Raw genomic sequence first — 26763 nt, 5'->3', positions numbered from 1 at the left:
GAAAAAATAACAATGGGCATATTTACGAATTCGTAGAATAGCCCTGAACCCCAGAAAAAATGCATCTTTTATACTTAATTTTTTTTTATTTTACAAAAATGTCACAAAAATTATTGTTAAACGAAATATTAATTAAAATTTCAATTTCGGAATTATTTTACTATTATTAAATAAATAAATGAAGCTATCGTTCATTTAAAAAGTTATTTTTTTACATATTAAGTCAAAGTAAACTTGTTTTTTCAATATTTTGTTAGTTATTTAATTACGATTTAAATATAAAATTAAAGTAAAAATTCATAAATTATTTTCAAATTATTGAATCATAAAAATAATCATGTAATTAATTTTGAAAAATTTCACGAATTTCTAAAATAAAAAAAAAATTGTTAACATGGATCCGCAAACGCACTGTTTTCGAGGTATAGGGTGTCAAAAATAAGATTTTGTTTCAGTTTTTTGATGAGTAAAAATTAGGGCGAAAAGAACCTCACGCAATGCTAAAATCTCCGCCACTGTCATATGAATAAAAATTGAATTAACGCTCGAAAGTAGCTAATATTAATGATAAAACGTGGATAAAATTTGAGTTCTGTATCTCAAACAGTTCCTGAGATATCGTAAAAAAACTGAAAGACATCTTAGAATGGCCACAGAATCACACCCTTCATTTTCCGACATATGCTTTGAAACAACCTGTACGCTGTTAAAAATCAGTTTTATGAAAGAATATGCCTTCTAGATAATACGTTTAAAAACTGTGAAATTATAATATAATTGGTTGTAGACAAATTTAATCAATTTAATAATTAACTTCTTTGCTATTGTGTATCCGATTTCCTTGTCTGGAATTTAATTCCAAGCTGCATATTTCAACACTAAGAGACACATAAGACGCCGAGTACGGTTACGCCATTGTTTATTAGCTCATCTCGCTGGTGTTTGATGAATCTTTAATGAACACGAATAAATGAAGGAATCCTACTTTTCCCCGAAGTGCGATATCTTGCGATCGCTCGTCAGAAATTCAAATGAGATGTCGCGTGGGCGTACCGCCCGTCTTCGGATGGATATATGGGTCTACAGGGCATGGTTTGGGTATTAGAACGCTGATATCCTTGTTTATTGGCGTATTTTGCCACTTTATAAATTGTAGAAGTTAGGATACAATCTACAAAGGATATATCATTGCTATTTTATGTTTACTGGCGCATGTACCCGCTGGCACAGTGATCTGCAAATTTGTAGTTGCTAGATACTGAAGGTGTAAGGTTAGTGATTCTAGTGGTATGTTTGTTTTTCTGCAGCACCTTCTATTTGATATAATCTAAAAAGCGAAATGTGAAAGTTTTCTCATTTTTTTCTCAAAAATTTCGATATACAAGGGCATACAGATTTTATATGGTTGGAAAGAAAGTAACAAAAAGACAAATTTAGGGGACCCGTATTTTTTTATTTTTGCCAAGTAGCCCCTTCTTTCGAAGTTACAGCCTCCTGAAATCCGCCCCAAAAAATAGTCTTTTTCTTATAGCTCGAAACCCTGTTGTACGAGAATCACTAAGTTTGGTGCACAGGGGTTTTATGACATGTGGAATCTGATTGCTACGCTTTTTGGCGAGGAACCCCCTTAAGATACTTTTCCATGGGCCCCCTTGTCTTTAGAGCCAAAAAAATTTGGTTGCATATTTGAATTTCTTAAAAATTGTTAGTTCCCTAGAAAGCCATTGAATTTGGAAACTTTTTTATTACTTGGTATTTTTGCATATCGTGATTCGTATTAAATTCTACGTGTTAGTCATAGGTGGCTGGCGTTCGCAATAACAAATTATTTTTTGACAGTTATCATTAATTAATTGTCCGATTATTATCTTTTCTGTGTTTGTCGAAAAAATGGTGACATTTTCCATTCAAGAAAAGGTCCAAATGCACCTGATTTACGGAGAGGCCGTGGAAATTCACGTCTCGTGTCGAGACTGTACGCTGAACGATTTCCCCAACGAATACATCCATACCATTCAATGTTTTCGCGTGTGCATCGGCAACTTATGGAGATGGGTTCTGTAATTGTCAAAAGACCCAATGCAGGAGGACGTCGTTTGCTAACACCCTATCAAGAAGGAAATATCTTCAATTTAATTGAAGAAAACCCCGAAATAAGCATAAGACGCGCATCACTGCAACTTGATATTCCCAAAACAAGAATCCACAGTTTAATTAAACGACAATTACTGAAGCCTTTTCATTTTCAAAAAGTTCAGGTACTTAATCCAGAAGATTTGGCGCGAAGAAGAAATTTCGGTTTATGGGCTCTTCAACGTTGTAACTGAAAGATGGTATAATAAATCTCCGCAACCTTCATTACTGGGCCATGGCAAATCCACACGTCTTAAGGCAGAATCATTCGCAAAATACATTTTCAATTAACTTTTGGGCTGGAATCATCGGCCCACATTTCTTGCCCCCCTCGTTTAAACGCTGAAACTTACCTGTTTCTTTTGGCACATGAACTACCAGTTCTTATGGAAGATATACCCGTCGATATTAGACAAAATTTTTGGTTTATTCACGATAGTGCCCCACCGGACCGGGGTCGGTTTGCAACCGAGTGGCTAAATCGAAATTTTCCAGGGCGTTGCATCGGCAACAATTCCCCCAGTGTAGCATGGCCCCCCCCGTTCTCCGGATTTAAACGCCATGGACTTTTTTTTTCTGGGGAGCCATGAAGGATCGCGTCTATACCGTACCAATTAGAGCTCGCGAACGACTACAAGAACGAATTCTTGCAGCGGCTGAAGAAATTAGACAGATACCCAATATTCATGAGAAAATACGACAAAATTTTGCATTACGTCTGCGGGTTTGTGTTGAACAAAACAGTTCACACTTTGAACACATTTTACGGAATTGACTGGTGTTATTTTACTTTTTCTGATTAAATTTAATTTTAAGAACCGAATTATTAAGAAAAACTTCACAAAAACAATTTAAATATAATAAAATGCTTTTTTTGTTTATTTTTTTATTCAAATACAATTAAATTTCTGAATTTAGACCAGGGAGCAACTGTGGTCAAATAATGCTATCTCCCGACGATTCTAACCCAACAGTTATCGAGAATCGATATTGCCAATGACTTTTCTTCAATTTAATTCAAGATATTTCCTTCTTGATAGGGTGTTAGCAAACGACGTCTTCCTGCATTGGGTCTTTGGGCCGATGCACACGCGAAACATCGAATGGAATGGATGTATTCGTTGGGGAAATCCTTCAGCGTACATTCTCGACGCGAGACGTGATTTTACACGGGCCTCTCCGTAAATCAGGTGCATTTGGACCATTTCTTGAGTGGAAAATGTACCATTGTTTCGACAAATACAGAAAAGATAGGTAATAAGTTGATAACTGTCAAAAAATAAATTTGTTTGTTTATTGCGAACGCCAGCCACCATCGACTAATACGTAGAATTTAATACGAATCATTATATGCATTCGATCACATTTTGCCATTTTTTTCGAAAACAATGCGTTTTACGAAAAAAATACCAAGTGACAAAAAAGTTTCCAAATTCATTGGCTTTCTAGGGGACCAACAATTTTTAAGAAATTCAAATATGCAACCAAATTTTTTTGGCTCTAAAGACAAGGGGGGCCACGAAAAAGTGTCTTAAGGGGGTTCCTCGCCAAAAAGCGTAGCACTATCAGATTCCACATGTCATAAAACCCTGTGCACCAAATTTAGTGAATCTTGTACAACACGGTTCCGGGATATAAGAAAAAGACTATTTTTAGGGGCAGACTTCAGGGGGTTGTAACTCCGAAAAAGGGGCCCAGTTGGCAAAAATAAAAAATACGGGTCCCCTAAATTTATTTTAAGAATCTATGACCAAATTTTGCTGCATGAATTTAGGGACACCCTGTACAGTGGCACGAAACAAAATTCCATGTAAAAATATATCAAGTATCGATTTCTCGCTACAAAAAGAAAAAGCAGAACCTTTATGGAACAACAGAATTAGGAAAAGTTAATCTTTCGTACGTAAATACGTAATCTGCCTGCCTACAAACCCATATTATCCCGTTAATAAACATAAATTGTCCCAATAAGCAAGCAGCTTTAGCTAAAAATTATGATAAATGTATCCTGGACAATTGCGTCGGGCAATCGAATAACACGGACACAGGGGTATTAATGATGATGGCATACTTAAGGCCCCAAGATTTTATAAACCGTTTTCCATGTTCCTCGTGAAGTACAGGACAATTCAATCGACTTGATCGTTTGACGTTACTGGGCTATGTATAGAAAGATTAATGATTTTTGCGAAGAATGGGCTTATTATATTTCAACACGTACTGTCTCCTGCAAATATAAAAAGGTATTGATTTCTATGAAATCTAACGGATTCTAAGAATTTATCTCTTTTGAAACGAAAACTTTCCAGGTTATAGGCACGTTATGGTTCTAAAAGTCCAATCAAATTAGGTTTCTATGTGCCAAAATTTAGTTCAGTAAACAGACACGTAAAAATTAGAAAAAAATCCGTAGAATTCAATGAACTACTTTACCACAGCTGAATGTTAGGGCATCATTTTCAAAATGGCGTCCAAAGTTCGCAAAAAACAATGTTTTTCATTAAAAAAAATGTTTTAGAGAAACATTTTTGTAACAAAAAATTCCCAGCTCGATGTCAATTGATAAACAAATATATTAGTTATTGCAAAAAACGGCTAAAAATCGCATTTTTTTAAAACTTCTATATCTGTACAACGAAAAAAGTTTTTTTTACGACACTCAGGATATACAGTGTGTTTCAGGGTTAAGTCGACAAACTTTCAGGAGATATTCCTCATAAAAAAAAATAAGAAAAAAATCAAGTATACATTTTTTTCCAGAGACGTTTCATTTTCGAAATATAGGACGTTAAAGATTTTTTAAAAAATTCCAATTTTTTAAATAACTTCTAAATGAAGAAGGCTATTTAAGCCAAATTTGGCATGACACATCTTCTCATAAGATACCATTTTTCCATAAAAGTAGAAGCCCCGCAAGCAACCGGTGGCGGAGTTATGGGGACTCAGACTCATTAAATTATAAAAAAAATTAATAAATAAAAAATCATGCCGTTTTTAAATAGAACAGTTTGTTATTGACAAAAAGTGTACATTCACTTTTTTCCTAACTCTTATAGTTTCATGGCAAAATTGATTTTTCGGAAGGGTGCTTCTGGATTCTGTCGATAAACTTTAAAATGAACCTTAACAAAAATTTTCGAGTAGGCTGCTGTCAAGCAATGTTAATTTGACGTTTTAAATGTTATTTTGTTACATAAATTATCCATTAGATAAAGCGTAATAATAAAACTCGCCGTGAATATGCAGTAAGATTTCCTCATCGCAGAACAACCATATTTGGTCCTATGAGAATCCACGGGCGGTAAGGGAACATAGTTTTCAGCATGAATTCCAATGTAACGTTTGGTGGGATGTGTTGGACAACACTATAGTTGGTCCCTACTTCTTTCCGCATCGGTTAAGTGCTGACATGTTTACCGAGTTCCTTGAAAATGGTTTTGTTTTCAAGATCTATTAGAAGATGTTCCGCTTAATACTCGAATGAACAGTTGGTTTCAACTAAGATGGTTGTCCTGCCCATTTTGGTAGAGGTCCTAGGGAGTGGTTAAACATTAATTATCCCAGGAGATGGATTGGTCGTGGAGGACCTGCAGCGTGTTCCGCACGTTCACCAGACTTGACACCGATGGATTATTTCGTTTGGGGTGCTGTTAAACAAAAAGTCTACGAGGTGCCAGTTGATACCCTAGAAGATCTATGACAGCGAATAGTCCAAGCGTGTCGAGAATTAACTCCAGTTCAGTGTCGATCAGCCACTACTCTATAATTAGAAGATGTCGTGCTTGTCTACAGTCATTTCATTTTTGATTCACTTTTCGCTTTGTCTAGGTATAATATTAATTGGTAATTTTTTGGTTGTTTCAATTTACAAATAAATTTTCATGTATTGTTTGCCATTTTATTTTATTTAAAAGTGCACAACTCAAATAAATGAAGTGACTACAAACCGCCTGAAAAAAATTAGGAGTATTTTGTCGTTACGTTGTCGCATTACGACATAGTCACATTAGATGTTAGGTACTTAAATATTTCTATTGTTTTCATCATTTTTTTTTCTAAAAAAACACTATATCTCAAAAACGAAGACATTTCCTAAATAATTTTAATACTATTGTTTAAACCCAAGGGAAGGGGAGACAAAAAGGCTTATTTGACTCACACAGACTCGAGACTAAGATCAATTTTAATAGGTACTATATTTTTTAGGTTTTATGAGGAACGTCTTCCTAAAGTTTATCGACAGAATCCAGAAGCACCCTTCCGAAAAATCAATTTTGCCATGAAACTATAAGAGTTAGAAAAAAAAGTGAATGTACACTTTTTGTCAATAACACACTGTTCTATCTAAAATCAGCATAATTTTTTATTTGCAGTAGGGCCGTATTAATTTTTTTGTAATTGAATGAGTCTGATTCCCCATAACTCCGCCACTGGTTGCTTGCGGGACTTCTACTTCTATGGAAAAGTGGTATCTTATAAGATGTGTCATGCCAAAGGACCCCGCACAAATCTTATGGAAATTGGGTCCCGGTCAAATTCGCTGAATTTTTGANATGTCGCCTGTAATTGCTTTCAGTGTAAAGCCGTGGATTATATAGGTCAGAATAAAAGGAGAGAAAGTGGAAAAAGGCGTTACAGAAAATTCATATTTAAAATACAGAATGTCACAAAATTTCGTATAAATCCAATAAAAAAGTAGGTTTAAAAAACTTGACTCTATTATAAGTTGTTTCGTTTTTTTCCAAATAACTTTGAAAGACCTGTCATACTTGCACAACTATTTTTCTATTTTGTTACAATATTCATCACTATGCTACTGTAAATTCTCACAAAACTTTTAACTTAAGATTTATTCCATAACCTGCGCACACCACCCGTGTTGGGCATTATTTTATATAATAATTTACTGCTGAAGTCACCTGGCTTTTAATCTGTTTCCCAGAGAGAAGAACATTGTCTTCGCTTTTTAGTTAAAACCCGACAGTTAATACCGATCGGTATTACAATATTCGCTACGCTCGGTTTACTGGTTGTGAGGTAGTACAACTACAACACCCGGCGGTTGTTTCAGTTATCTAAATTTTAATCCACTGCCTTGTGGTGGCCAGTTACACCGAGAAGGCAGGTATCATATTGTTTCCTGAGCGCGATAAATTTAATATGCTCCTCATACTCGTGGGCGTTCGTAGTTTGACTAAATTTTAATTAAGTTTGAAGGTACAAAGCCCGGCCTGATCAGGACGTGTCAGCCAGATACGGACGTATTGTCTTGTTCTACTCTAGTCCATGTTCTGGATGTACGAAGTCCTCATACCACTGACTGAAATTACAGTAATAGCTGAAACTGTTTTATTTTAAAACGTATAATAATTTACTTTTCCAAGTATCACCCTATTTTGTACAAAAAATATTACGTAAAAGGTTCTTATTTCTCGAAATATTTGAAAGTTTCAGATTATAATATATAACCGTTATACAGGGTTGGGCAAATGTGTCGGAATACTTGTGTACAGGGTGAATCATAAGAAGTTTGATTAAAAAATACCTTTAACAAAAGTTTTTGTAGTATTTTTATTCTTTTCAATGACGTACTTTAATTTCCAATATCTACTTTATTTTTACAGATACGGCGCACTATAGTCTGAATCGATCTAAATTGGACAAAAATCTGTAGCGCCTCATATAATAGGGCTACGGAAAATAACCAGGTCGATTTTTGAAGGTCTGAAGATGTACTTTTATGAAAAAATAACGACAAAATGCTTCCTATATTGGAAATCTTTTGAAAATCCCGATAAAACCATGATTTTTTCAAATTTTTTGCCTATTTCTTCTTAAACATAATTGTAAAGGAAATTAGGACAAAAATTTATCATAGGTTATTAAAGTAGAGAAGAAAACCTTCAATTTGGTTTCTTTAAAGAAGTCTCTAGGAGCTATAGAATCCAAGTTACAACCATTTTAATTCGAGAGTCTCCCCAAAAATAAGATTTTTTAACATTTTTGGCTTGTTTCTCTTCAGGATTTAGTGAAAAGGGAACCATGACAATATTACATTGTAGGTTATCAAATTCAAGTAAAAGACATATTTTTTTGGAGAGGTTTCTAAGTGCTATAGAATCAGGTTTTCACCGATTTTAAGCTAAAGTAGCGAAATTGCTCAAAATGACCGTTCACGGATTTGACACTCATTGACTATAATCTCTTTGCATGCATGAGCATATAAAATCTTGAAGAGTTTTCAGAAAGCTTACAAGGAGAAGTGGTCTCGTAGAAAGTGAAAAAATATACGAAAAAGTCAAATTTTTATTTGAATGAACGGCAATGAAAAAAAAAATGCAAATTCCTCACAATGTATACATTTTCTTGTTGTTGTTATTGGTCAAAAGTACTTTCCGGAAAGTATTACAAAAAAATGGAACTGGTTTTCTGTACTAAGCATTTGAATATCGCGAATAACCGCTTTTTTTCGAAATATTGCAGACCCACCAAACCCTATGTCTTTGTAATCGGTGAAAATCTGTCTTTCTAAAAATGTTAAAATAAACCTATCTCTAAATATAAAGTAGATGTTGGAAATTAATGTACGTCATTGAAAATAATAGAAATATTACAAAACCTGTTGTTAAATGTATTTCTTTAATCATTTTAGGCTGTGACATTCCTATTGAAATAACAAATTTCCAAAAATTATTTGAACTTAAACTTGAATGATCAACAGACTTTATTTGATTCAGCGCGTATTGTTTTATATTCCATTTCTTTTGAATAATTTGAATAAATTTTTATGTTTGCTTAAAGGTTTTGTTTCATGGCTAATCCAACTTATAAACGTAATAAAAATAATCGACTTCCATGACACTAACTAACAAATTCAATTCGGAAATTTCAATTTTCAACAATTACCTCGTAAGGTAAACGTTTGGTGCGATTAACCACCTTTCCCCACTGATGAAATTATTTCGGTTTCTCCCTGACACCGTGTAAATATAACCGGGTAAAGCCAAATACTGTTACGGCCTTTGTGCGCTGATGTTATCTTGTTCTCCTCACACGACGCCACCCTTTTAAAATCAAATCCAGAAAAAAATGGAATTGGGTATCTCTTCGAAGAATGAATCCGCACGAGACAAAGTTCAGGAACGGAGAAATATATACGTACAAATCTTGTGCTGAAGGCAGATTTTCTCCTGCTTGTATGTTTTAAATTTAAAATGTTTCACCTAACGTATCGCCTGATTTGGGAATGAGATTTTTATGGATAGTTACTTACTATTCATTTTTGATAGGTATTCATTGAGGACAAAGGTTTCGAAATTTTAAATAAAATTAACTAGTGCACGGATAAAACACCTTGCAAAAATTACCATACAGGGGGAACATGGAAAATCATTTTTCAAGATTACAAATATCTATAGAGATAATATTTTTTAAAATCTGTTTCTTTACATGTGTGATAATGATATGATAATAAATTAGTACCGCTAACTGTTGGTAGCTTGAATCGGGGCCAGTCCGGAGCCACTTTCAGAGCCAGTCGATGGCCGTTTTTGTCCTCCACATGAAAAACAACCCCTCAAAGGTGTAAGTATATATTTTGGGTAGGTAATAAGATGTAAAAATTAATTGATTTGCCTCTCTGTTTTTTTTTCTGCCTTAGCAGCCAAGCGAGTAGCCCGAGAAAATAATATATTTTCAAGTCGAAACGAGACAACACTATTATTTTTAATTAAGGCAATCAAAACACTGCATTTAAACATAATTTTCACCAAAATAACCGGATTAACGGATACGTGTTCAGCACTACACGCCATACACCACACCACGAGATGACCTAATGGGGACGATAGGAATAAACAAAGGCAACGCACGACAACCATAGAATGGGGTGGGGTCACCCAACAATGAAGACGTTTACTCCGATTTAGCTACAAGTGCACCAAATACGAGTTTATCTGCAAAATTTATTTAACCGGTACCTATATTTGAGTGAAAATAACCAGTTTTAGTTCAAATATTATTGCAAGTAAGTAAAACTATCAAAATGCTCAATATTGAGTGAAAAAGTACTCAATAATTTCACTCAATGGATTAATTTACTTGTATTGCTTTCACGTAACAATGGAACTATCGAAAATACTTTTTATAAATGATTACAGTTGTGACATATTTTTTTGCACAAAAGTGAGGACCAGAATAATGTAGTAATTTTTTACAATCCATTTTTTTCCGCGTAACACATTTATTAAGTTATTTCTGAACGTTACTTCCTCAAGTTCATCCTTTAACTGAGTTTGCTTACGTCTTTCCGTTTCGGATTTCATTTCGGCAGTATTTGACGTAAAATTAGATGCACCTCCCGTTTTAACTTCATTTTCTAATATAGCCTCAGGTTACTTCTTGGCGCTCGTTTGATCGGCGAAGCGAATAGGAAGTTGAGCAAAGTTGGCCTGACCTACCTCGTATTTTTTTATTAAAAGTCTTTCCAGGGAAGCTAATGATAAGAATATTGTTTGTTTCACTGTATTAGAATGCCAGTAGGTTGCTATGGCTAACGTTTCTGTTTCCCGGAAGTAATTGAGCGTGAAAATGGAAAACTATTACGTTCAGAGTGATACAGGATGTCCTAGAAAGACCCGCACCCCCCGATAACTCTTCAGTATTGAGTCCTACCAACGAACATTTAAGATAAAAGTTGATATCAAGAAATTTAGGATTTGATCTTGACTTAAAAGTAGTGATATTAGATATATTTTTTCCTGTTTGTTTATCGAGATACCGGCAAGCGACATATTGATCTGTTTTCATCTCAGTTTTTGGTATAATTAGTTGCATTTTGCCTATAGCTGGTTAGTAAACTTCGTTGCAGACTTTTCAAAAGTGCATCTAGATGTTGTTACCTTATAATTATGCGTTGAGCCCAAAAATATCTTAAATGTATAAATTTCTTTTAAATTTAGATAGTTGTTTAGTTTGTGTAATTTATTATTCACCCATTCACAACATAAAATAATAGGCCAGTCAAATTGTCGGAAATACCTCGTTTTTTTGCTAAAATTTAGTTCAGTAAACAAACACATGTAAAAATTATGAAAAATTCCGTAGAATTGAATGAACTTCTTTACCTTAGCTGAAAGTTAGGACTTCATTTTCAAAATGGCGTCCAAAGTTCGCAAATAACAGTTTTTTTCGTTTAGAAAAAACTAAACGTTTTAGAAAAAAATGTTTTAGACAAAAGTTATGGAACTTTTCATAAAAAAAAATTTCAGCCTAGCCCGATGTTAATTGATAAACAGATGTATTAGTTATTGCAAAAAAAAAACGGCTAAAAATGGCATTTTTTTAAAATCTTCTATAACTTTAAAACGAAAAAAGATATTTTTACGATTCAGAAATATAGAGATTATAGAGATTTAGATATAGAATAGAAATATATCAGATTCAGAATATAATAATAGTCCTTGGCAAGTAGAATAAGAGCATTGCAAAATATTTCGATAGTTTTTGCTAAAGTTTGTCGAAAAAAGACATGTTGTCCTACGGACAACAGATGCTGGGATTTTTTTTTTCAAAAAATCGCTACGATCTCATTTATAAATATTAGTCTGAAATTTACACACATTGTAGTTGAATACTTTTCAATGCTTTCAATATAAAAAATAGTCCGCAATGATTTTACAGTAAAAGAAGTTTAAAAAAAAATCGGTAGGACATTTTTGTTTAAATTCGTGAAAAAATGTCAGCTTTCAAATGGCAATTATGCCATTCCGATTAAATTTCAACGATATGAAAAAAATCTACATTTTTCGAATCGAAAAAAGAAGTCAAAATTTCGGTAGACGTTTCGAATATTTCCAATTATTTTTGTAATTCGCGCACAATTTGTACGTACACTAGGAAAATTAGCGAAATTAAAAGAGAAAAAAGTCCTATTCGCGAGAATTTTGTAAAATTGTCTAAAGGAACATAATACAAGACATCTCTCATCTCGTGAGTCAAAAATTTTTATTAGCTAACTTTTCTATTTAAACAAATCAGTGAGGAAAACAATTTTTTCACTTTGCAGGAAAAACCATAAGTTTTAACGAAAATAATAACGTTTTTACAAAATGGGACTTGTTAAATTAAAATCGGTTAATAAACAAAAAAATTATTGCAAAAAACAAGAAAAGTGCCCATTTTTTAATTTGTTTATAACTATCGCATTTATTGTTAAAATTTTATAAAACCTATGACAAGTTGAGGGTTTTGTCATACCTTAAAAGTGTGCCAAAAGTGGGCGCTGTAGGTGCAATAGTTTTCGCACAATTCNNAAAAAACAAGTTTTTGGCTTTATTATAGCACATTGACAGCTATTTGACAGCTGCCAACTGTCAATTTTGAAAATCTAACAACAGATCTGAATTCAGCAACCTCAAAAATATAAACCTAGATAATAAAAAAAATGAAATAGGCTATTTCAAAAGTCTATACACACTGCGCATATACATAAATCCGTGGAGGATATTCGGAGCTTTAAAGCTCTGTACCGGCCAAACTATCCATTTTTGAGCTTTGTGGCCATTGAGACAATTGACCAGTATGATGAACTCTATCACATATCAAAAATTCAGCGAATTTGACCGGGACCCAATTTCCATAAGATTTGTGCGGGGTCCTTTGGCTTAAGTAGTCTTCTTCATTTAGAAGTTATTTAAAAAATTCGATTTTTTTTAAAAATCTTTAACGCCCTATATTTCGAAAATGAAGCGTCTCTGGAAAAAATGTATACTTGATTTTTGTCTTATTTTTTTTATGAGGAATATCTCTTTAAAGTTTGTCGATTTAATCCTGAAATACCCTGTATAGTAATTGGCAAGTAAAATAAGTGCACGTTTGTAAAATTGCAAAATATTTGATAGTTTTTGCAAAAATTTATTTTTTCATAAAAAAATTAAGTGAGAAAAATAACATACTACTTGTCACACCCTGTATAGTACCTAATCATTATTTAAAAGTTCTTACAAATATAAAGTTTACCAAGTTAAAATCTTGCAAATAATTAGGAATTTCTGAACAAAACTTTGAGATGCATTGCAGGAAATCTATTAAATTTCAGCTTCCTATTTTCAAAGCTGCAATTTTTTAATGTAAAAATAACTTTTCCGGCTACATCAAAAGTTTTCCTTCGCGACACAAGAGCTTTCAAAGTTTATCGACTTGTTGGGAAAATTTCTCCTTTGGCTTGCCTCGCTAACGTAAATTTAACTAAAGAAAACTGAAACGGAGGAGGTTTATATCTTTTGCGAAAAAGTACCTTCGGCTGTAATTGGGAATTTTTTAATAATTCACAGTTATTGCCTTTTATCTTGGACATAAATAAGCGTATACGTTTTCTTAAAAGAGATACTGCAAAAAGTCAACGACAGTTTCCTCGAGAACATTCATCTTCCCGTATTTTACTTTATTACCACTGCTGAGAAGCAGGAAAGCATGAAGAATTTAATTAAGCAACCCCATGTTACTAAATTTGCTCCTGTTGGTTCCCGTTAATTTAGGAAGCTGCTCCATGTTTTATTATTGTTGTTATTTATTCTATAAGTGTCTTATTTTCTATATAAATGGTGTATGTGTATTTATAGCGATCTCCCTTAAAAATACGTTTATAAATCAGTAGCTTTGACTATAGTGTATATAGTCAAGAGTCGGTAGTAGCACAATTTCTTTTACCACGTGATTATACAATCTTTTACTTCGGGGTATTGGCACACACAATATCATACACACTAAACATAAAAAAATTAGTCCATGTAATAAAATTACCCAGTATGGCAGCTGTAAGGGTCAATTATTTTAATATACTTCACTTTTAATATGTCTTTTACACTTACATAAATTCCAACCCAACAAAATCGTGTCACAAACACATTTTATTGTTGTTTCGTTAAAGTGTAAGTCAATCTTCAGTTTTATTGATCGTAAATGTGATGTGTCAACTGTTTTCACTATTAGCCAGAAATGACCATAAACCTTTACTATTCATTTTAATCACAGTTATAGCTGAATTTATTACATACGCTTATTTAAAATCTTTGAATGACAACACTCCACAATGTTGATAATAAACCAATTTTATTTGTGCCACACTATGAATTGAACATTTTAAATAAAAAAGTAATCGGTCTTACAACACCCAGTTTTCAAGATACAAGAAGTTAAATATACATAAATAAAAATTAAGGAAACATTTTCATTTAAAAATCATTTAAATTGCATAAAATTTGTTGTTGATTTTGAATATTGCGTTTAGTAAATTATTTGTATGCGTATTATATCAACGTAAATGTTAAACATATTTTTTTCCATATGTTCTATATGTTATACATGTACTGAATTATATTTTAGTGCTCAGTCAATATTTCCCCACGAGATCGAGATAAAAAACGAACAATCTGTTGTTGAAAAAGGTCGTAAAATCCCTAGAGGCGAAAAATATACAAAATCCTTTCTCAAAGAACAGTCATTTAGAAGCACCTTCTATTTTCCATCCTGTGTAAATTAATAAAATACAGGGTAGCCCATCGAAAACGTACCGCAAGGCATTACAGTGTAGTAAAGAACTTTTCGGCAAAATCCAAAAACAGGTCAAATTTGTTTCTGAGGGGGACAACTTTTGGCTCAAAAAGCATACCAAAATCTTCAACCCCCTAAGTGGGGGTGCTATCCCCTAAATTTTTTCAAATGGGAATGGGGGTCAAGTGGGGGGTCATTAGAAAGGGCTTTTAATTCTCTATACATCGATTCTTACTTTTTGAAAATCGATTCATTATTTTAGAAAATATGCAGCTTTGAAAATACGAACAATATTTTTGACGAGAAATGCGAAAATCGATTTAATTTTACTTCAAAACTTACGGTATTAGTCAAGTAAATGCTGAAAATGTTGTCCGCCAACTTGCATACAATGATACAGGTTGTCTTCAAACCGTTGTCGAACATTCTGGAGCACTTGCGGTGTTACTTCGCGACATACATTAATGATTCGTCCTCGCAGATCTTCCAAGGTATCAGGTGGAGTGCTGTAAACTTTGCTTTTAATGTGCCCCCAGAGAAAGAAATCTAAAGGATTTAAGTCGGGTGACCGAGGGGGCCACTCAATTGCACCTCTTCGTCCTATCCAGCGTCCTGGAAACGTCTCATTTAGGTAATTGCGCACATTGAGCGAGTAATGTGGAGGAGCTCCGTCTTGCTGGAAAATCAGTTCGTGTTCATTGTAAGCAGGGTCGTCCTCTATGATATTTGTTAGAGCTGGGTCGATGACATTTTGTAGTAAATCCAAGTACATATCGCCTGTCAAATTTCCAGGAAGGAAAAAAGGACCTACAATGGAATTTCCAAAAATACCTGCCCATACATTCAACTTCTGGGGGTGTTGGGAGTGTGTCTCATGGAAAATCCTTGGATTGGTATCAGCCCAGTAACGACAATTATGGCGATTCACTAAACCATTCAAGAAGAACGTACACTCGTCCGAAAAACACACATTAAAGAGGAAATTATCGTTTATCGCTCGTTCAGTCATTATTTCGCAAAATTGCAAACGACGATCAAAATCGTCTTCATTTAGCTCTTGCACTAGCCGAATCTTATAAGGATGGAATTTGTATTTTTTTAATATTCGTTGGACACTTGTACGACTCACTCCTGTCGCAGTAGCCAATTGCATTGTACTCAGCGTACTATCCATTGCCACTTGCCCCAATACCGCTATTTCCGTAGGTTCATTTAGTACCGGATTTTCAACCTGCCTCTTTTTGTTATGAACGGAGCCAGTTTCGCGAAATTTGGCCACCAATTCGCGAACAATTTTTCCAGACGCATGTTTCTCAGGATGCCGTTGGTTGAACAGTTCGGCGACCCGATTTCCGCATTCATTGTTTTTGAAAAAAAGCTCAATAATTTCTACTCTTTCTGGAATTGAGTACACCATAATTAATCAATTTAAAAGACTCGGCAGTATTGGTACTCTTCAACTACAAGTCACAAGACAGTTATCTAGCAACTTCTTGTGGCCTATCTAAATACGAAACAAAAAGCGGACAATTTTTTGCTCACCAAAATCAGGCTAAAGAATTCGCAAATCAGAAAAAAAAACAGCGAATTCTTTTGAAGGAATTTACCAAGCTAATACCGTAAGTTTTGAAGTAAAATTAAATCGATTTTCGCATTTCTCGTCAAAAATATTGTTCGTATTTTCAAAGCTGCATATTTTCTAAAATAATGGATCGATTTTCAAAAAGTAAGAATCGATGTATAGAGAATTAAAAGCCCTTTCTAATGACCCCCCACTTGACCCCCATTCCCATTTAAAAAAATTTGGGGGATGGCACCCCCACTTAGGTGGTTGAAGATATTGCTTTTTGCGCCAAAAGTTGTCCCCCTCAGAAGCAAACTTTACCTGTTTTTGAATTTTGCCGAAAAGTTCATTACTACCCTGTAATGCCTTGCGGTACGTTTTCGATGGGCTACCCTGTATAAATTTTTACATAAAAATTTACTGAAATACTGGTGTCGCTTTCTCTAAGGGAACGTGGGAGTGGAACATCAATACACTGTGTCCCAGATGGAACAAAATTCATATTTTTCTCCAGTTCAGATTTTAAGAAATCGCTGAAAGACCAGACCAGAGAATTAGTCGAGCTGCCATAAGTAAAGTATCCAAAAATTTTAATAAACCAGAAGTACCTATAAAAGATTTAACTGGATTAGGAAGGCGAAGAACGGTAAGCGGAAATGACCATCAAAATGTGATGCTCGCGGTTACTCACAGATCCATTAGATCTATCTCAGTCAACTTCAATTTGTCGAAGTTCTCAGTTCACAGAAATGTGAAATCTCAAAAGTGGTATCCTTACAAAGTTTACACAAATCGATGCATAGGCAGAAGAGGGTCGCTTGAATGGCCACCACGCTCCTTTGACTTAACCCTACTAGATTTTTTTGTGGAGTTATCTGAAAAGCAAAGTCTATGTGAACAGACCAGACACTATCGAAGGATTGAAAAATCGTATCATCAGAGAAGAAGTTCGAAACATAACACCAAATGATATTCAAAATGTAATTGATAACTTTGAACACCGAATTGGGCATTGTGCAATGATTAATTGGGGCCACTTTGAACATTTCTTGTAATAAAATAAAAACTAGTACTAAATTATTGTTCCTCAATTTTTAGACAAAAAGTCTCTCATATTGCTGAATTTGTCTTTAAAAGGGCGATCTATTTATATTAAAAATGTCGGTAATGTCATAAGGTCTGTGGCTATGTCTTAAAAAAATAGAAAATATTGCAGAAAATAATTCAACTGGAAAAAAATGTGTTCCATCATTTTGGTACACGGTGTATAAATCTCATTTCAGGTTTACATTTTCGTCAATCCCTTAAAATTATCCCCCATCATATGCGGGATTTTCCAGACTATGTAGGTGTGTGCTTGAAGTTCGCTGAAATTAATAATAAATGTGGGTTATCAAATTACAGCCCTAAAAATTGGAAGATCCATGTAAATGAAAATTAAAAGAATTAAAAGATTCACGCAACAAGTCAAATATTTCCGTTTCCCATTTCATCTTAATAATAAAACCCTTTTAAATGATGTTAAAATTAAACATTTGTTAAATAGTACGACTTCTACAAATAATATTAAAAGTGTTATTGCGAAATCATCTAGAAGATAAATCATACGAATGAAAATCTTCATTAGATTTCCATATTTATATTCAAAAATGAAGTAAATACAACGCCTTGACCTGTACAATGCAAGAGACGAAAGTAAATTATTTTTTCTAAATAAATTTTTGCCTGACAACTTTCCAACTTTTTTCAGGTCATACGTTGGACCGTAGCTTACTTATAAAACCGAACACGTTTATAAAGAAAAATGATTTCTAAAGTTAACTCACGTTTGGAGATGGAGAGTCAAACAAACAACTTTTTTAATGCCTAGTTAGACTTTACAGTTAAGATAAAAAAGAAAAAAATTTTTTCGTTGACACACCTTAATCCTTAAAAATTTATTTACAGGAAATTTCTCTGCCTAAATATTTTAATAGTATATTATTTATTATGCGACAAAATATATACATAAGGAGATACAATATACATAATATACAATAATGATGTATTTCGTCTTTTTTTTAATTCGATTCTGAAGATCATTAACTTATTCGCTTCTTGATATAAATCACTTTCATATGGCAGTAGTCTTTTAGAAACAAATCTCCAAAGGTGTTTTTCTGCTTGAACATTTCACAAGCCAAAAGGTATGGCATTAACTTCAGCGCTCGTAGTATGAGACATCTCTGACTCAAATTTTGAAATAATTTGCATAAGTTATATTTTCGCTGTGTTCAGGATAGAGAAAATAGAGGTATTTCTCTATTGCTCGCACGTTTTCGTGGCTAGGAGCAGCGAATTTGATGGGAAAAGCAATTATGTAAATCGAGAATAATTTACGTAAGTAAAAACAAATTTAGAGAGACTTATCGTGAGGCCCAGATTGCTGTTCCATTCAAAAACTTTTGAGGCGAAATTATCTCGCTTTGTCAGCCTCGATATAACTACTTGGCGTTTGGTGGAAATTTTAAACTGTCAATAAGTGAGGAAGTTCGATATGCCTATACGGTGTGTTCTAAAAATCCATTCTCTCATGAACTGAGAGTATTTTGTCTATAACTAGAAAAGCTCTATTAGATAAAATTTCAATATGCACTAATCACTAAATAAATTAAATTAAAATATATTTCGTCAATTTCTAAAATTAAATATGATTCGCTCATTAAGTTCTACTTAGTTTGTCCTTATAAATACGAACTTATAGAGTGTTTTACTTAAGGATAACCATCCCCATAACTCGTCTATTCATTTTTTCCTTATGGTGATGTACTTTTTCACTGTTAAGATATTATAATGAGACAATATGTAGACATATGTAAAAAGTCTTGCGGAATCTTAATATTAAATATATTGAAAACAATCATTTTTTTCAGAAATACAGGGTGTATTATCTTGCACTAAATGATATAAGGGCGCATTAGAAACACTGGATGATCGTCAAGTCATTCGCTTGTTGAATTTTCGGTTTGAATGCAAATTTATTTCATCAGTATTTAGTGTTGACTAATTTTGTATATTTGCACGACCTAGAATTTTTAATTATGCATCCAGCGATATATAGGGTGTCCACAAAAAAGATTCCAATACATCTGTAATTAATAATTTTTGTCTGAAACTTTTGATAGGACAATCTTGAAAAGTACAAATTTTTTTGGGACACACTGTATAATAATGTGATTTGTCATTGTACAAGCGAATTAATGGTTAAAATGGAAATATTCATACATACCATGAATGCCAATATAATCGAGGTATCATGAAAATAATTTTCGGTACAAAAATACGTTTTTTTTGGGCCATATCGTTTTAAATTGATGTTCAATTGTTTTTCTGATTGCATATTCTTATTTTGCAGGACTTATATGTTATTACGCATGTCAGTAGATTACATTCTGCCCATTTATATATCTTAATAATAAAGAAGTAAATTCCAGTAAAAATTTTTAGATCGCCCTGTAGTTTCTGATTGATTTTTAATTTATATACACTGTGTCCCAAAATGATGGAACAAAATTCATTTTTTTTCCAGTTTAGATTTAAAAAAAAAACCTAAAATAAAGGTCAATTAGTAAACAGAAATTTTCTATTTTGTTGAGCCATGTTTGACAGACCTATAACATTACCGACATTTTAGAATACTGTATACGTAAACCTACATTTTTTTGTCAGTCTGTCACTGATGTGTTGATTTATACCAAATTTTTAAATGTCCGTAAAAAGCAACTTTAAAAATTACTTCTCGTTAGGTAAAACTAAATTTATAATGTCAACCCCTTAACCGGTCCTTTTGACGCAAGTGGTTACTTTTTTAATAATCCAGTTGGTAGAGCTTCGGCGTGTGTCAAACCTTGATAACCCGGAAATAACTACACAGGTCTACTTTAAATAATGAGTACAATAACAGGCTAATTTGCTGACAAAGTATTTTATCAGGAAAAATAGTTATTAACAATTTAATCGTGAAAAAATTTTATTTTTAGTAGTTTTCTTTAAATAACTCAGCGGGATGACTTTGTACGAAAAAATGCTTAGGACATGATTTTGTTCATAATAAAAATAGCTACAAAATGGCGGTGGTCCGATTACGAAATTTGCAATAACAAAGCCGTGAGATTGAAAAAACGGTATAAAACGTCAATTTTTTAAAGTTGCTGTAAAAATGTCAATTATAAACAAAAAGTGATAAAACTTTCGAAAACTATAGTTCAATATATATACAATAATGACGCTAAAGCCGAAAATCAGGAGAGCAAAACTTTTTGTTCTATAAGGTGTTATACATTCATCGGCATCTGAAACTCGAAACTTTGCCAAATTTGTTCGAAGCTTTGCTGACACTTGAAATTTGGTACACACATAGTGTAAATATGCAGAAACCAAAAGCAATTTGCAAAATTCAAGTATCTTCATTTTTGCAGTTTTGGTAAGGTTTTATACGTCACCCTAGTTTTATACGTCACCGTTTTTTTAATTTTTGGACGTATATTTATGTATATTTATAAAATATTCCATTACGGTAGATTAGCCAGCATAATTACCTACAATTTAAAAAAATATATATTTTCATCGTTTAGATCCTAAGCTACTTAACATTTTGCGCCTGTTAGCCGTAGTCGTACATTATTCAACATATTAACATAAAACAAAATCGTACGTGTGGGGTAAACCTTTAACTTTTCATTTTCGAGCGCGAGCTCCGCTCTTCGGCGCTTGTATACTATTAGAAATATGCAACAGTAAATTTAAACAATTGTTTACTTAAAGTTAAAGGTTTACCCCACACGTACGTTTTTGTTTTATGTTGATATGTTGAATAATGTACGAGTATGGCTAACAGGCGCAAAATGTTAAGTAGCTTAGGATCTAAACGATGAAAATATATATTTTTTTAAATTGTAGGTAATTATGCTGGCTAATCTACCGTAATGGAATATTTTATAAATATACATAAATATACGTCCAAAAATTAAAAAAACGGTGACGTATAAAACTAGGGTGACGTATAAAACCTTACCAAAACTGCAAAAATGAAGATACTTGAATTTTGCAAATTGCTTTTGGTTTCTGCATATTTACACTATGTGTGTACCAAATTTCAAGTGTCAGCAAAGCTTCGAACAAATTTGGCAAAGTTTCGAGTTTCAGATGCCGATGAATGTATAACACCTTATAGAACAAAAAGTTTTGCTCTCCTGATTTTCGGCTTTAGCGTCATTATTGTATATATATTGAACTATAGTTTTCGAAAGTTTTATCACTTTTTGTTTATAATTGACATTTTTACAGCAACTTAAAAAAATTGGCGTTTTATACCGTTTTTTCAATCTCACGGCTTTGTTATTGCAAATTTCGTAATCGGACCACCGCCATTTTGTAGCTATTTTTATTACGAACAAAATCATGTCCTAAGCATTTTTTCGTACAAAGTCATCCCGCTGAGTTATTTAAAGAAAACTACTAAAAAAAATTTTTTTCACGATTAAATTGTTAATAACTTTTTTTCCTGATAAAATACTTTGTCAGCAAATTAGCCTGTTATTGTACTCATCATTTAAAGTAGACCTGTGTAGTTATTTCCGGGTTATCAAGGTTTGACACACGCCGAACCTCTACCAACTGGACTATAATTCTTAATAAAAATAGCTAAAAAATGGCGGTGGTCCTATTACGAAATTTGCGGTAACAAAGCCGTGAGATTGAAAAAACGGTATAAAACGTCAATTTTTTAAAGTTGCTGTAAAAATGTCAATTATAAACAAAAAGTGATAAAACTTTCGAAAACTATAGTTCAATATATATACAATAATGACGCTAAAGCCGAAAATCAGGAGAGCAAAACTTTTTGTTCTATAAGGTGTTATACATTCATCGGCATCTGAAACTCGAAACTTTGCCAAATTTGTTCGAAGCTTTGCTGACACTTGAAATTTGGTACACACATAGTGTAAATATGCAGAAACCAAAAGCAATTTGCAAAATTCAAGTATCTTCATTTTTGCAGTTTTGGTAAGGTTTTATACGTCACCCTAGTTTTATACGTCACCGTTTTTTTAATTTTTGGACGTATATTTATGTATATTTATAAAATATTCCATTACGGTAGATTAGCCAGCATAATTACCTACAATTTAAAAAAATATATATTTTCATCGGTTAGATCCTAAGCTACTTAATATTTTGCGTCTGTTAGCCGTAGTCGTACATTATTCAACATATTAACATAAAACAAAATCGTACGTGTGGGGTAAATCTTTTACTTTTCATTTCCGAGCGTGAGCCCCGCTCTTCGGCGATTGTATACTATTAGAAATATGCAACAGTACACAAACAATTGTTTACTTAAAGTTAAAGGTTTACCCCACACGTACGATTTTGTTTTATGTTAATATGTTGAATAATGTACGACTACGGCTAATAGGCGCAAAATGTTAAGTAGCTTAGGATCTAAACGATGAAAATATATTTTTTTTTAATTGTAGGTAATTATGCTGGCTAATCTACCGTAATGGAATATTTTATAAATATACATAAATATACGTCCAAAAATTAAAAAAACGGTGACGTATAAAACTAGGGTGACGTATAAAACCTTACCAAAACTGCAAAAATGAAGATACTTGAATTTTGCAAATTGCTTTTGGTTTCTGCATATTTACACTATGTGTGTACCAAATTTCAAGTGTCAGCAAAGCTTCGAACAAATTTGGCAAAGTTTCGAGTTTCAGATGCCGATGAATGTATAACACCTTATAGAACAAAAAGTTTTGCTCTCCTGATTTTCGGCTTTAGCGTCATTATTGTATATATATTGAACTATAGTTTTCGAAAGTTTTATCACTTTTTGTTTATAATTGACATTTTTACAGCAACTTTAAAAAATTGACGTTTTATACCGTTTTTTCAATCTCACGGCTTTGTTATTGCAAATTTCGTAATCGGACCACCGCCATTTTGTAGCTATTTTTATTACGAACAAAATCATGTCCTAAGCATTTTTTCGTACAAAGTCATCCCGCTGAGTTATTTAAAGAAAACTACTAAAAAAAATTTTTTTCACGATTAAATTGTTAATAATTTTTTTCCTGATAAGATACTTTGTCAGCAAATTAGCCTGTTATTGTATTTCTTATTTAAAGTATTCCTGTGTAGTTATTTCCGAGTTATCAAGAAAATGTCACCAACAGTAACTTTTCGGCCTCTGCCGACTGGAGTATAATATTTCAACGTCGTTTTCTTTTTAAAGTGATAAAAAACCCAATTACGTTAGATAATCAGAAAAGTACGTTTGCTGTTAGTTCTAGTTAGTTCATTAGTTTCGGTCAGTTTGAAGTTTTGAGTAAATCAAGCGACCATATTTCAGAACCAAGAGAAAATTAACTCAACCTGACACATTTTTGGCATAATTAATCAAAACTTTTCACCCAGCGCGTTCTAAAGCCGGCCATATTTCCCGGTCTAGACAGACGGGTTCCTACTCGCAATGAAAAGTAAACAGTCTAGCTTATAAATATGTCGAAAGTCGAGATAAACTCGAATAATCAGTTTATATGGATTTTCGACACTCATGATTTACGTAACGGAAAAGTTAATTACATTGTCAAAGCGTATATCTAAATTCGGTTATTATCGGATTTATAGCCCACAAATATAACGGAATATAACGCGTTTTGTGCCATTACAGGACATTACCAATTTCTGAATTTGAGTGTAAATTTTTATGCTGGATTCTACGTCACAAAGTGGCGACAAAAGTGTTTATAATCATGTTTCCGGAAACTAACAAATCAGAATTTACAAAACAACGGTTAAATATTAATCAATATTAAAAATATGAAGTGTAAGAAAATATTGTTACATGTTGATACATAGGAATTATCGTTGGTACTAACTATTAAATGTTTAAAGTGACCATCTTTTATTTCACTGCATATTCAAAATCGTTTTAAAAAGGTGTTTCTTGCGTTTATAAAGTTGAGATGGAAATTTTGAACTGTTACAGTCATAATCCTTTGCCATAACTCGTTCTCAGTATTAATTACGGTCCCTGTATACACAAGTTGTTTGATGTAGCAGCAAAAGTCCATTGGATCTAAATCCGGACTATGAGGTGGCCATACATCGTAGCAGCCTCGTCCATATTATCGGTTGAGAAATATAATATTCATGTGATTCTTAACTTCAATAGGATAATGCCGAGGGGCTCCATAATGTAAATACTACATGTTGTGACGAATATTTAGCGGTATATGTTCGAATAACTGGAATAAATCGTTACGAAGAAAATTGAAAAGTGCATAACTTCTAGTGATTACAAAACCCTACGATCCTGTAAACTATTTACTGAAAACCTACTCTTCCTTACATGCCAAATACTTAAAAGAATTCCCAAAAATTTTAAAACATATAATGTGTGTAGCATATGTTTTGATTTAAGGGCCCCATATTCTTTAAATAGTGTTTTCCGCAAAGACAAATAATTTCAAACATTTAATAACTGAATAATCTAAAGCTCATCAAATAATAGGAATGTTATGTCATGCCACCTGAGTATTTTCAAAGACGCCGCAGTAAAACGAATAAACATGTACAAAAAACGATCAAACCATCAAGGTTTTAGGTACTGAAATCTACGAAAATACTAACTTTTTTATATATAATTCCACATGTAAATATTCTTATAACATTTACTTGCTTAGTCCTACATATAAAATTGTTTACTTTTATTTATAAGTACGTGAAAATAATTCTTAAAATGTGGGGTTAGAATAACAGCAAACGCATGTTTTACAAACGCTTTTTTTTTAGTTATTATTTTATTTGAGTAAATTTAAACGGTAACAATGAATAAACAAAACATCAAGGATTTTATTTTTGTGCTTATTTTTGTTCTGCACGTTTTACTTTTAAAGATTTCAGTACCTAAAAACGCCAGAAATTTCATTATTTCTCGGCCAGGAATATGGCCACCTTACAAAATCACTGAAGAATAATATCAAAACATTAAAAGCAGCATAATTGTTTTGTAGGATTTTACAATATGACTTTAAGTCGTCATTACAATAAAGTTTCATGTCAATTTCAAACAATAATAAGAAGCCGTCATAATATTGTGTATTGTCAAATTAAGCTCATTTTTTAAAAAGATTAAGTTTTAATAATGCTGTGGCTAGGCGAATTTATATGGAAATCCAAATCATCCAACCCAAATCCAATAATGTTCAGAAATATTTTTCAACGTCTTTCGGAATCAGGCTCATTTAAGAAAGGTCCAATTCCTGGAAGATTTTTTTTGGGCAAATAATCACCGATGATACCCACACCTACGCCATTGGTTAAGTTTCTAAAGCTGGTAATTTTTTGTTTCATACCTACTTTCATACTGAATATGCACACCGAATTTGGTTAAATTATCTCAAGCGGTTTAGAAATTAAATATTAAAAACAATTTTTTTTTAAATTTTTGACACGCTGTAGCTGGACAGTAACATTTACATAACAAAAAACCCTTATTTTTGGTCACAGAATACGCCTCTGGATTTTTGACCTCTACTTAATAGACACCTTGTATTGTGTTACTTCAAAGTACAATTAGAAAAGATTTAAAAGTGATACTAGTAAACCAGCATATTTATGGTCAACTTGGTGAAACGCATTAGAAAAATCTGTAATATTGCATTATTAAAAATAAATTTGATACAGTAGAACTATTTTTATGTAAAAAATCATGACGTTAGAGTAATTCGTCCCTGTCTCATCATACTAAACATTTTCATATGTATTTTAACAAAACAACTAATTATTGTAACCTGTCCACTACATTATTTTTGCACCCTTTTCATGTATGTATACTACCGATTCTAGAATTTTTCTAACAATAAGTAGATATAAATGTTTCTAAAGTTAAAGGTGTGGGTGTTTCAGCAGCAACGAGGTGTAGTCTCTAACTAGAAAAGTTGGGATATCATCTGGTCTATTTACATGTTCAAATTTTAATTTTATTTGAAGATAGTAGTATATCTTTACACAAATCGACCTACCTATTCATTCCTTGTGAATCTAGGCCAATCATTATAGCTTTTTTCGGGAAAAAAATACTATTAGAAGTTTCTCTGCGGAATATTGTTCCGAAACGTGTTATAAACAAAATATTAAAAAATCAACTCCAGACTAGTTGGGAAACTTTGTTAAAACAATGGTCAAAATTATGGAAAAGTGGTTTTTTGACTTGCGTAAAAAAACTGTTATTCATAGAGAAAAAAGGTTTATACAAAAAAGGTAGGTATTAAATAAATCTGTAAAATAAGACAAGTCCGATTAAATTCCGATAATTTGTTTATGCGCAAGAGCTCAAAAATGGTCGAAATTGTCCGCTTTCTTCAATTGCTAATAATTAATGCAATTTTCATCGCAGACACTTGTAATTCAGAATTTTTTAGGCTTTTTACACCCTTAATAAGTGGTAAAAATTTCAGCTC

At 32.8% G+C, this 26763-nt stretch overlaps 1 protein-coding gene across 1 annotated transcript in view; it reads right to left on the bottom strand.

Annotated features, from left to right (window-relative positions):
* Positions 1-26763, bottom strand: part of LOC108905130 — a 127636-nt gene that overhangs the window by 82608 nt on the left and 18265 nt on the right. The window contains exon 3 of the mRNA XM_023454565.1: positions 3852-3858. Coding sequence (XP_023310333.1) covers positions 3852-3858 — 7 coding nt within the window. The remainder of the gene's footprint in view (positions 1-3851; positions 3859-26763) is intronic.

This window comes from Anoplophora glabripennis, unplaced genomic scaffold (genome assembly GCF_000390285.2).
Source record: "Anoplophora glabripennis isolate ALB-LARVAE unplaced genomic scaffold, Agla_2.0 scaffold287, whole genome shotgun sequence".
Lineage (NCBI taxonomy): Eukaryota > Metazoa > Arthropoda > Insecta > Coleoptera > Cerambycidae > Anoplophora > Anoplophora glabripennis.
This window is presented reverse-complemented; position numbering and strand designations above follow the sequence as displayed.